Source organism: Echeneis naucrates, chromosome 13 (genome assembly GCF_900963305.1).
Source record: "Echeneis naucrates chromosome 13, fEcheNa1.1, whole genome shotgun sequence".
Classification (NCBI taxonomy): Eukaryota; Metazoa; Chordata; class Actinopteri; order Carangiformes; family Echeneidae; genus Echeneis; species Echeneis naucrates.
Genome location: NC_042523.1, coordinates 11,294,394 through 11,306,904, shown reverse-complemented (window position 1 = coordinate 11,306,904; position 12,511 = coordinate 11,294,394). Strand labels below are relative to the sequence as shown.

The following is a 12,511-nucleotide window of genomic DNA, read 5'->3' as shown; positions in this document are numbered from 1 at the left end:
GTAAATCAGAAAACACTGGAAAAGGGAGGGTGAATACGGTCCAAGCAAGCAGCCACAGAGACACCCCAACCAGGGATGAATGCAGCGTCCACACAGACCCCATAAGCACTATGTGTCTGCTGGAGACTGCTGTCATCCAAATATAATGTCTGAAATGCCAATGGAGCAGACACCATAAACTTCCATTCCTGCTTTATTTCATAGGTCATGTGAGTCATCGTGTCAGGATGATGCAAAGCAAAGGCACAGGAGAGAAGATGAGATGTGGCGCAGGCGCATCTCTCACATCCAAATCTGTTGGTGTCTGTCTGTCTGTCCAGCAAAGAAGAAAAATCATTATCATTGCCCTCTGCGTTATTTTTTAATAAGCATGATTTTGTCCAAACTTTTAATAATCAGATCAAGGAAATAAATGGGGAAACGTGATTTGAGAGGCAGTGTGACCATGGTAACTAGCAGTCCGGGCTAATTTCGCACACAGAAGAGTACCGACGGAGTGGCTGAAAACATGGACCGGCTTTATTCAAACATCACAACACAGGACTTCTCGGAGTTTCATCACACTGACTATAAAGCTTACAGCGACTACAGCTGGCGTTACTTCTCACACCATTCACCGGAGAGAGGGACAAACACACTTCTCTGCAAGCATATACACACCACACAACACAACACAACATGGCTACCTGCTGGCTACGTCACACGTTAGGGCCACCTGCTTAAAGGGGAATGCTCAGGTCACACTGCGCAGCGGCCATGAGACTCAGGACAGAAGACCCGGAGTCTGATCCCCTGAAGTGGAGCTGTGTGGATATTAACCAGCCGTTTTAGCACAATATCTCATGTGCCACAAGTACCAACATACATTTCTATATAGTTCCCCATTTCTGAACATATTTTGTGTTTGTAAACCTTTCATCATCTAAGCTGTTTGTCATGTTGGAAGTAGAGCAGATTAGAGGGTAAAGGTGAGGCAGCATGTCTCTGTATGTCTTATTGTTTGTCTGTTGTGTGAGTGAAGCATGTAAGTGAATTTCCCTCTGGATAAATAAAGTAGATATCGATCATATTTTTATAATAAATAAATATATTATTTCTGTTTCCCAGTTCGAGCACTTGGCACACTTTCGTTAGAAATCTGAACGGCAGCCATTTTCTTTTCCCAGCAACGAGAAGACAGCAGAAAGCGACGATCGATATAAATTACAGTTTGATTGATATTTTGAACATAAATGTGTTTGTATTGGCTCGGTATGTCAAATACAGGAAAATTGCGATATTACTGCCATCTTACAGACGGCATGCACCTGTCACGTATGTTTGATGCTGAGGTTAGCGCTTGGATAATCCTTGGACACGGTAAATAAACGGTACCGTAACTAACATCACTCTGAAGCTTTTTCCAGTTAAAATGGTTTCCGTCGGGAGTCATTAGCAAACAGCGGCCAGTTAAACAGGAAAAACGTTCAGATTCAATTTTCTACAATGCCTACAATTATTTATGTCTTTTAATTCAAATCAAATCGTAAGCTAAAACTGTCGCAGATGTCCGCTGTTGCTTATGAAATTAACATCTATTGTGATTTGTAGCACGAACAACCAACAGGACCAGAAGAGCCCCAACAGGTGAAGTTGGAGTGAAAATGGAAAGTGGAAACTTTCCACCATGTTCATGTAACAGCATAAGTCAGATTAATATCCTTCAAGATCAGCTCGAGGTGGGTTGGTAGCCAAAAGTCTCCATAGTTTTGGAATGAAAGAAAAATGATATAGAAATGAGTTTTTGTTGTTGCTGTTGTTGCTCTTTTCCCTACAGACTGGGACAGTGACATGGCATCTCTTGTTACTCCTGCATATCCTGCCACTTCAGCCCTCTGCAGACAGAAGACAAAAGATCAGTGCAGCTCAGGCCTCAGTAAGTGTCTGTGTCAATGGAAAATAAATATTTTTGATGCAGTCAGTTTTGGAGCGGTTTTTCATATTATATTTTCATATGCTGTATCAGCAGCACAGTCAATTCTAGTTAAGTATACATTTTAAGTCAGTGTTGCTGGTCATAACATCATAGTGTTGATTAAAAATAAACTGGTGTTAAGATTTTACATAATTACAGAGTGTTTGAAGTAACACTATTGTTGTACTAATTAATTTAAATGTATCCATTTGGGCGTTAATGATGAGTTTAATTAACACTGAAAGTGTTGATAATCTCAACACTTTTAAAAAGTGTTAATTCAACTCTGAACCAGTGGTTCCCATATAAACAGTGGGTCTGTGTTCATTTTAACTTTGAGGGAGTTAAACTAGGGATTTCAAATTTGCAGTGCAGGAAATTTTGTTGTATTGGTAAATTTATTCCATCATAGTTTATTGTGTTGTATGGTTTCCATTTTAACATCTGCCATCCTTAAATTAGAGACCTCGGAAAATGGACTGGTATAAACTGCTACCATCTAGTGGACATGCTCATGGCAAACCTTGAGCTCCAGATAGGAATAAAATTGTTAAAAAATAACCTCTATTAGTCAAGATTTGTGTATAAGTCGGTGTATATGGGGCATTTTAACAAAGGATCACCAAGAAAGTCTTTCTGTGGAGCAAATTACATGATTCTCATTGGATAGAAATGCCTTCCAATGTGATGAATTATTTAGGAATTGAATCTCATTTTATCCTGTAGTGCGCACTGTTTGTTAAATGATGTCTTACGACATGATCCTGATATGTTCTGTTGGTCAGATGAGCAAAAGCTGAAAGGGCTGTTTGATTTTGATGCTTCCGAACTTGCTAGTTATACATCTAAAAAAAGGCATGATAGGTTGATCTGATGCTACTTTATGCTGCATCCTGGTCCTGATCCTGGATTATTTGATTGTTTGGTGTTTTTTTGAGAGTGTATGCATGACACAATAATAAAAATGATTCATTCATTCATTCACTAATATTTTGACATTTGAGCCCCCCTTTGGCGTTGTTTACCACAATGGGTGGTGGAAAAGATTAAACAAACAATGACGTAAATGAGGTGAGGTGATGGTACAGCCCTGTGTATAAAGTGAAGCCACAGCAAAAATTCTGGAAACAGATGAAAGGAGTAATGGAGACATTCTTTATTAAACCTTTGCTTTTGCGTGTTTTTATTTTGTGCTCTTCTTTCTTGCTGCCTGTCTTGACATCTCTTTCTTTGTGTAAATTAAGGCAAAGGTTTCATCTCAATGGGATGTACAAGCCTGGTGATGTGGTTCTGGGTGGGCTGTTTGAAGTCCACTACACTTCTGTCTTCCCTGAGCTTTCCTTCACCTCAGAGCCAAGTCAACCACGTTGTGAAGGGTGAGTTTTGCACATACATGTCCATGCTGTTTGCTTTTACGCTCACCTGGATGCTGGGGTGTGACATTTGTATTGTGCCATCTGATAGTGTAATGTCATTAATGGAGATATATCTGTGGCAGCTTTGACCCTCCAGGGTTCAGACATGCCATATCCATGGCCTTTGCTATTGATGAGATCAACAAAAACTCCATGCTGCTACCAAATATAACTCTTGGATACAATCTGTATGACAACTGTGCTTCACTGGGCATTGGTTTCCGTGCTTCACTGTCACTGGCCAGCGGTCAAGAGGAAAAGTTTGTTTTTAATGAAGTCTGTGCTGGGGCACCTCCAGTCCTGGGGATTGTGGGTGATGTATACTCAACATTTACAATTGCCATGTCAAGTGTGACAGGTTTATACAAACTGCCCATTGTAAGTTTCTCATTTTGTAATTTTGCATTTTTAATCACGATGTTTTTGATGTGAAAAACTACATGACTGATCGCATATTTGCTCACCGTCACAGGTGAGTTACTTTGCCACATGTTCCTGCCTCAGTGATCGGCAACGCTTTCCATCCTTCTTCAGAACAATACCAAGTGATACTTTCCAGGTAAACTCAAGCAGCAAATAAGAATCTATGATATCTGCTGATATGCACTTTATGCCACCACAAGGGCAGAAGCCATTTATTTTCAGAGACTCCACTGAAATAAGCTGATGAACTTACATGTGCCAAAAGATTTGTCATAAGTGAATCTGTATGGATATGATTATGCAACTGGATGGCTATAGGAGGTTTCCGTGTCTCCTCTGTCTTCTTAGGTGCGAGCTATGATTCAGATTCTGAAACACTTTGGCTGGACTTGGGCAGGTCTGCTGATCAGTGATGATGATTATGGACTTCATGCCGCCCGATCCTTCCAGTCTGACCTGGGTCCAGCTGGTGGTGGCTGTCTGGCCTACACAGAGATTTTGCCCTGGGGCAACAATCCAGGTGAATTAAGGAGAATTGTGGACGTGATGAAGAAATCCACAGCCCGTGTCGTCATTGTGTTTGCACACGAAAGTCACATGATTGAGCTCATGGAAGAGGTTTGGCTTGTTGATTGTATTTTTGTATCATATAATACTTTATTAGATGGACTGAAAAATTGACTTTGGTAATCATATAATATTAAATGCACGGATTGCACCTGTTAAAGAGATCAGCTGTGAAAACTGGATACCACTTCTGTGGAACAAAGTGAATATTCTTGAAAATTACAGGTGGTGAGGCAGAATGTGACAGGCCTGCAGTGGATTGCCAGTGAAGCCTGGACTACAGTTGCTGTGCTCCAGACCCCCCACCTCATGCCGTACCTGGGGGGAACACTGAGCATTGCCATCAGACGAGGAGAAATACCAGGACTGAGGGAGTTCATGTTAAATATAAAACCTGACCTAAACCACAACAACACGTCAGGAAATAACATGGTGCGAGTTTATCCAATCAATCTGAGCTGGTATTTACAAGAATAATAGATATTCATTGTTTATTCCAAAAAGTTTTGACTACATTTCAGGTAAACCAGTTTTGGGAATACACATTTCAGTGTAGATTTGCTCCACCTCCAGCAGGTTGGGTGGAAGCTGGAGGGCCGCTATGCACTGGAAAGGAAGACCTCGGGAGTGCGGAGAGTGAGTTGTTGAATGTGTCAGAGTTCAGGCCGGAGTACAATGTGTACAAAGCTGTGTACGCTCTGGCATATGCTCTTCATGAGCTGCTGCAGTGTGAGCCAGGCAGAGGTCCTTTCAGTGGGAACAGCTGTGCCAGTTTTCAAAGGCAGGAGCCCTGGCAGGTGTGAAAAAGTTACACACCACCTGTTTTCCATTGTTGCACCCATGTACTACACAGTGAAATACGAAGGTGTGTCCATTACATAAATTAGCCTGTAAACAAACCCTGAATCTTTATCTATGACATCATAGCATTTTTTAAAAACAACAAAAACTGACATACTGTATCAGCATATGTCTGATACTCTGCAGGTACATAATTAGATTGGTATTAAAAGTGGATGAATAAAGGATTGTATATATCTGTGGCTGCAACCTGTTTCACTGGCTAAAGGTTTGCGGGTTTTTTTCCCCCCATCCTTTTATAGCTTTTACATTATTTGCAGAAAGTGAATTTCACCACCTCATTTGGTGATGAAGTGTCATTTGATGGAAATGGTGATGCCTTACCAATCTATGACATCATGAACTGGCAGTGGCTCCCTGATGGCAGGGTTGAAGTTAAAAATGTGGGAGAAGTGAAGAAATCAGCCTCTGGAGGCGAAGAGCTCATTGTTGATGAAAACAAAATCTTCTGGAACTTTAAACCAAAAAAGGTGTTGTGTTTTTGCTAATCCCTTGTTGATAACTCAATATAGGAGCATGACAACTACATAAGAGATAAATGTTTTTCTCCCAACAGCCTCCCCACTCAGTGTGCAGTGAGAGCTGTCCTCCAGGGACCCGCAGGGCCAGAAAGAAGGGGGAACCTGAGTGTTGTTTTGACTGCATCCTTTGTTCTGAGGGGAAGATCAGCAATAAGTCTGGTGGGTGTTTATTTCTATATTTCATACAAAGACATGCATGTATTCCACCTTTACTTATATAGTTTAAGAATATTTTATATTGAAGGTTCTATAATAATTGTCTCTTTATTTCAGACTCCACTGAGTGCATCAGCTGTCCAGAGGATTTCTGGTCCAGCCCCCAGCGTGACCTTTGTGTTCCCAAGAAAACAGAGTTCCTGTCCTACCACGAGCCTCTGGGAATCTGTCTGACAGCCACCTCATTGCTGGGTACATTTATCTGTGCTGTTGTCTTGGCCATTTTCACCCACCATCGTAGCACACCCATGGTGCGTGCCAACAACTCAGAACTCAGTTTCCTGCTCTTGGTGTCTCTCAAACTGTGTTTTCTGTGTTCACTGCTGTTCATTGGCCATCCCAGACTGTGGACATGCCAGCTGAGACATGCAGCATTTGGCATCAGCTTTGTCCTTTGTGTCTCATGTATCCTGGTTAAAACCATGGTGGTTCTGGCTGTGTTCAAGGCCTCCAAACCAGGAGGTGGAGCCAGTCTGAAGTGGTTTGGTGCTGTTCAGCAGAGAGGGACAGTTCTGGTTCTAACTTCTGTTCAGGCAGCAATCTGCACTGCCTGGCTTGTCTCTGCTTCACCAGTTCCTCATAAAAACACCCAATACCACAATGACAAGATAGTTTATGAGTGTGTAGTTGGCTCCACAATTGGCTTTGCAGTGTTACTGGGTTATATCGGTTTACTGGCTCTCCTCAGCTTCCTGCTGGCATTTCTGGCAAGAAATCTTCCAGATAACTTCAATGAGGCCAAGCTGATCACTTTCAGCATGCTGATCTTCTGTGCTGTGTGGGTGGCCTTTGTTCCTGCTTATATCAGCTCACCTGGTAAATATGCAGATGCTGTGGAGGTATTTGCCATCCTGGCCTCCAGTTTTGGTCTCTTGTTGGCTCTTTTTGGACCCAAATGTTACATAATCCTGCTGAGACCAGAGAGGAACACAAAGAAAGCTATTATGGGTCGAGCAACTACAAACTAGAAAGAAAACTAGAGGAGCCTCATAAGAATTGGGGGCCCTTTTTTTTTGTTTCTTTGTCACTTCATTTATCTTTCCTGTCAGGCTATTGTCTATTGTTTTATACACACTGTGAGTGTTTTACATTAATCATGACTGATAAATGCGTGTTATTCCAGCTTAAGATCAACAGAAATATTGATAAGTGTTTCAGAATCACGTCTTTAATGCTGTGTGTGCTGTTGGACAACTTGACAATATCCGTCAAGACTAAACCCCAAATTTGGTGCACATTAGTGACACAATTAAATCCGAACTTTCAATTTCATTAATTTAATTGAAAGAAAATTTCATTCAATAACCAGTATAATAAACATAATTGTGTGAGGGTTTTTTTGTGTAAAAACAAAAAGTCTACATCACAGATGAACATCTTTTCAAACATTTATAGTTCACACAAGTGCATCATATCTTTTAAAACACTATCACATGGACCTGCAGAATGAATATATAATTTCCATGTAGACCTTGATAAATTATATAAAGAAATATAAAGCCAAGTTGTTCTACTAGCCCTCCCTCCATGACACCACCGTCAAAGTTTAAAACATTGTAAAAAAAAAAATAATAAAAAAATAAAGGAATAAATAAGTATAACTTAATCTATTCATTCTCCTTTAATGATCTTTATTTATAATTGAATGAAATTTGGTTGAAGATATGTTTTATTTTATTATGTTATTCAAAGTTTTCAAGTGCTGAGTCAAAACATATTTGTATCAAATTATTTTGTTTATTCTATATCTTAACATTGTAATTTCTTAGATGAAAACACAATGTTTGAAATTACATTATAAATTTTATAAAATACACATTTAAAAATGTTTGGTATCTACAGAGCTCCATTATTTTCAGAACATTTAGAATGATTTGAAAAACAACAAACAAGTTTATAAGGAACAAATTAATAACAATGACACAATATAATAAAAATAGTTTTCTAATTACCATAATTTTTTTACTGAATTAAAATGTGTACAGCATAATTTTTCTAAATCTCGGATATACTGGACTAGTTTTTGTTCATTAAATGTTTCTTGGTGTTCTTCTCAGGCTTCAACAATATAATGAAACACTTTGGAGCAAATATACAAAAAATCAGTCCAAAGCTCGAGGCCAGAATGGCAAATATCTCCACAGCCACAGTGAACTTCCCAGGAGAGCTGACATAAGCCGGGATAAAGGTGAGCCAGACTGCGCAGAATATCAGCATGCTGAAGGTGATGAATTTGGCTTCATTAAAATTATCAGGCAGTTTACGAGCTAGCACTGCTAACACAAAGCAAAAGACAGCTAGCAGGCCTATGTACCCAAGTACAGCCCAGAACCCAACAGCTGAGCCTAATGCACACTCCAGGATGATTTTCTCCTTGTAAGTGGTCAGGTTTTTCACTGGAAAAGGGGGGCTAAGAACCAACCAAATGGTACATATCAAAACTTGAATAAAAGTAAAGAACACTACAGTCATTCTCTGCTGTGTAGTACCAAACCACTTCATCACATTACTGCCTGGAAGTGTAGCTCTGAAGGCCATAAGCACCACAATAGTTTTCCCCAGAACGCAGGAGATACAGAGGACGAAGGTGATGCCGAATGCTGTGTGGCGCAGCATGCAGGACCACTCAGAGGGCCGACCGATGAAGGTCAGAGAACACAGGAAACACAGAGTGAGAGAGAGGAGCAGTAGGAAGCTCAATTCAGAGTTATTTGCCTTCACAATCGGGGACGTCCTGTGACGAAAGAATACAGCAGCTGTTATCACGGCCAGAAAAGCACCACTAACTGAGAAAGCAGCCAGGATGATTCCCAGGATCTCATCGAAGGAAAGAAACTCTACAGGCTTGGGAACACAAGTGTTTCTCTCCGCATTAGGCCAGAACTCCTTTGGACAAGGAAAACAGTCAAGAGAATCTAAAAAAAAAAAAAGGATCATAAAGGACTTTTAGTAGTCACAAGTATTTTAGTTTGTACACATGCATTTGAAAATATCTTATTTCACCTGTAGTATTGCTAATCTCGCCCTCTGGACATGCTACACAATCATAACAGCAGATGGGTTTTCCTTTCTGCAGCACTTTACGGGTTCCTGCAGGACAACTGTCAGTGCACACTGACACAGGCACCTGTCACATCGACAGACAAACACACAGATGTGGATTATTGCTACACAACTGTTAGATGTGAAGCTACTGCTGCTCACTTGTGTGCTTCCCTCCACCCAGGTGAGGTTTCTGTTGATATGGAACTCCTGTCCCGCTGGCAGCGATGCATCGTAGTGTCCGACTGTCACAAACTCAGTGCTACCACTCTTACTTATTTGCCAGTTGACCAATTCATATCTGGCCACAGGATCCCCGTTGGCATCAAATGACACATCATAACCATTCTGGGAAAAATTGACTTTCTTCAGCTCAGTGAAAACCTGAGACATAAAGCAAAATGAGGCAGCGAGGAAGAGAAGAGAAATAATGTGACATGGTATGATTTTCTTTATTTCATCAGCTATAACAAAAAGGAGTAGCAGTGTTAAATATTTTGCTGTACTGACCTGTTTGGACTCTATTCTGGCAAACTTGTCACACTGAGTTGTAGAATTAGTTTTCTGACACACTGCGTTGTGAATAGCATGTGCTATTGCATAAACGGCCTTGTAAACCATGTTGGTGATTCTGAGCTGAGATGTGTCAGTGTACGGGCTCTTTAGAGTCTGCATGTCTTCACTTCCATCACACACACGCTCGCCTGCTGCTAAACCTAAAAACACTGCAAAAAGGCAGGTGTTGTTTTAGCCTTGACAGTATTACAAATTAAAACATGAAGCTCCACAATCAAAATAACAAAATAATACATTACAACCACAAGACACTGAAATCAGCAAAACTGTCTCACTTTTGTCCAGTCTGCATTTGAACGCATCCTCCCAGAACTCAGTCAGCACTGGGGAGGCAGCCACTTTAGTGGGACTCAGATCCAGCAGGAAGTCTCTCAGACCTGGGATGACAGATTGCTGGATGCTAAACCCAACGGCTCCAACACAGAAGGAGAACCTTAGCATGTCTGGGTTGGTTACCCAGGATTCAGTGCCTATCCACTGGCGCGGTGGGGAAGGTTTCTTTGACAGCTCATTAAACAAGATTTTCATGTCTCCAGAAGCTGCAAATGCCACAACGACCACAGCTGTTGACCTGGAGAAACAGAAACAGAAAAATGTTGTGGTATATACTGGGATTATAACCAGGACAAAGACTTAAGTGTTTCAGGGTGCATTGGACGTGCAGTGAAGTTTTAAATTACATTTTGTCAATGACAACAGTGCAGACAATAGATAAAAATGGATTCACAGTTTGCTATTGACATAATGAAATAACATTCTAAAACTTCATATTTTTATTTGGACGTATTGGATCGTTTACAGTTGAATGTGCAGGTCAGTGTTAATGCCAGAAACACATTTAGGATGAGTGATGGAGAAACCTGCGGATGACATCAGCCACTCTCTGGATCCTGCTGCGTGGGTGGGTCCGATAGAAAGACTCTGAATACTCCACACAGATCCCTGCTCTGTGCGCCGCGTCCAAAAAGGACGCCATCCCATTGTTGCCATAGTCCGAGTCCGAGCGCACAGCACCGATCCAAGTCCAGCCAAAGTGTTTGACCAGTTTGGCCAGAGCATCAGCCTGGAACTGATCACTGGGGATTGTCCTGAAGAAACTGGGGTACTGCTGCTTATCGGACAGGCATGCGCAAGTGGCAAAGTGGCTCACCTGAAACAAAACATCTTGAAATTCTTAAAGGCCAGAATCCGTCATATTTTAGGGCACATTCAATCAGGGTTTGCATATTTCTTTTGTAAATATAGTTCACCAGAAATTCAAAATATTTACTTGTGGGATGTTAAAGGGGCCGATGACGCGTGACATGCTGATGGATGGCGTGGAGCCAGACTCACCAACGATACCCAGGACCGTGCCGTGAGGCGAGCAGTGATCCCCGGTGAGAAATACCGGATCCAGGCCGTTTGAAAGCTGGAATGCCGCGCGCATCGTCATGGGCACCGACGCACAAGAGTCCTGTATCTGATAACCGAGCCGGATGTCCGGCAGCAGCTCCGAGCTGTTGTTAATCTCATCGATGGCGAACACCATCGCACGTGCGAAGCGCAGTTCACGAGAGTCGACGCTGCACAGAGAAACTCCTGTCAGTGTCTTTGTTTGTATATGATGAGCAAAATTCATATTTTGTACAGTCAACAGAATATAAATAAGTATAATTGATCATTGTTGTTGATAGATAAGGTTGAACGGGATATGTAAAACAAAACGGCCTATTCATCAAAGACTATACATATGTGTGTGTCTATGGGTGCACAAATTAACCACATCTTCTGTTAAATATTCATAAATCACTTGTTCAACACATGTATTTTTCAGTTAAAAGAAACGTGGAAATAGTCCTACTATTTTTCTGAATATATTTTACATATACTGACTTTTGCCATCAATGTAAAAAGAAGGAATCATGTAAATCAATTTTAAATACTATTCAGTGTTGTAACAATGTTCAAAGCATATCAAACATTTATTTTCCCACACAGCAAAAACATCTTGTATCCCCATTTGGTTTTTCTCACTAACCTCCCTGTACACCGTAGTGGCTCAGGCATGGCAGTGTAGTTGTGCTTCATTGTGTGCATGTAGTTGTGTATAGAGAAAACACCTCCAATAATGTAGTCACCATCCACCGAGAACGCAGGTGAACCAGCAGTACCCTGCAGTTTACATTCAACCCCAGCAACAGACCAATCCTCTGTACGCTCAGCCCTTTGATTCACACCCCTGAAAGAAAAATCCAAGGCCACAGTTGAGTTCAGCTCCAACAAACCCAGAGCCAACATCAGACTGATAAACAGAGCTGAGATCTCCATCTCCCTCAAGAGTCTGGATTCAAACACAGCTGTGTTTTCACGGGTTTATATAGATTTTCAAACAAACACTTCCCTCCTACTGTGTATCAGCTCATTGTACATCAAAGATGTTTTTATCCAGTGATATTTGTTTCACTCCAAGTTTTTTTTTTTTATTATTATTATACAGCATAGTTTCTTCAATGTCCCTTTTTCCCTTCATGCTTTCAAAATGACCATTGTACCACATATCACATTGTAGAGTTATGATATATTCATCTACCCCATAATGCTTCATCAAACTATGATTAGAATTTATTCATCAATGAAAACTACTATATCACCAAAGGCAATCACATGTTTTTCTTGTTGAAAATGGAAGTGCTAAACTTTTTGCTTGCTGCAGATCATCTCTAATGGAGTAAACATGATAGTTCACATTGTGTCAGTAGAATGTATGGTAATGTAAGAAACACTTCTTTTAAATATTTGTAATGTAAGCTGCAGATTTGTGTGTTTATTTCAAATGTAGGGACAAAACTCACATTTTCATGAAGCATTTTATTAGTTTATATTTTAAGCATGTGTTAAACAATTATTTGTAAAATAGTGCAAAGTACATTGAAAAGGGGATTCACAAAATGATG

General features: G+C 40.7%; 2 protein-coding genes across 2 annotated transcripts; one reads left to right on the top strand and one right to left on the bottom strand.

The window, feature by feature from the left end:
• Positions 1-3,205: 3,205 nt before the first annotated feature.
• On the top strand, positions 3,206-6,925 carry LOC115052586 (extracellular calcium-sensing receptor-like). The gene is made up of 9 exons (XM_029516782.1): positions 3,206-3,330; positions 3,453-3,747; positions 3,842-3,928; positions 4,141-4,410; positions 4,585-4,791; positions 4,881-5,156; positions 5,463-5,690; positions 5,777-5,900; positions 6,015-6,925. The coding sequence occupies exons 1-9, from the start codon at positions 3,221-3,223 to the stop codon at positions 6,923-6,925; spliced, it is 2,508 nt and encodes an 835-aa protein (XP_029372642.1). The 5' UTR covers positions 3,206-3,220.
• Positions 6,926-7,973: 1,048 nt separating this feature from the next.
• Positions 7,974-11,624, bottom strand: LOC115052633 (extracellular calcium-sensing receptor-like). The gene is made up of 8 exons (XM_029516867.1): positions 11,596-11,624; positions 10,846-11,140; positions 10,436-10,725; positions 9,851-10,146; positions 9,510-9,715; positions 9,162-9,383; positions 8,961-9,084; positions 7,974-8,872 (listed from the first exon to the last, which is right to left on the bottom strand). The coding sequence occupies exons 1-8, from the start codon at positions 11,622-11,624 to the stop codon at positions 7,974-7,976; spliced, it is 2,361 nt and encodes a 786-aa protein (XP_029372727.1).
• Positions 11,625-12,511: the final 887 nt, after the last annotated feature.

Bases quoted from the DNA above. Each gene is read 5' to 3' on its own strand.
- LOC115052586 (XM_029516782.1), top strand. From the start codon at position 3,221: ATGTACAAGCCTGGTGATGTGGTTCTGGGTGGGCTGTTTGAAGTCCAC. The intron at 4,411-4,584 runs GTTTGGCTTGTT...TGAAAATTACAG, and splicing joins TGATTGAGCTCATGGAAGAG to GTGGTGAGGCAGAATGTGAC. The intron at 4,792-4,880 runs GTGCGAGTTTAT...ACTACATTTCAG, and splicing joins ACACGTCAGGAAATAACATG to GTAAACCAGTTTTGGGAATA.
- LOC115052633 (XM_029516867.1), bottom strand. From the start codon at position 11,624: ATGCCTGAGCCACTACGGTGTACAGGGAG. The intron at 10,147-10,435 runs GTTTCTCCATCA...CTGTTTCTCCAG, and splicing joins GTGGCTGATGTCATCCGCAG to GTCAACAGCTGTGGTCGTTG. The intron at 9,085-9,161 runs GTGAGCAGCAGT...TCGATGTGACAG, and splicing joins GGGTGGAGGGAAGCACACAA to GTGCCTGTGTCAGTGTGCAC.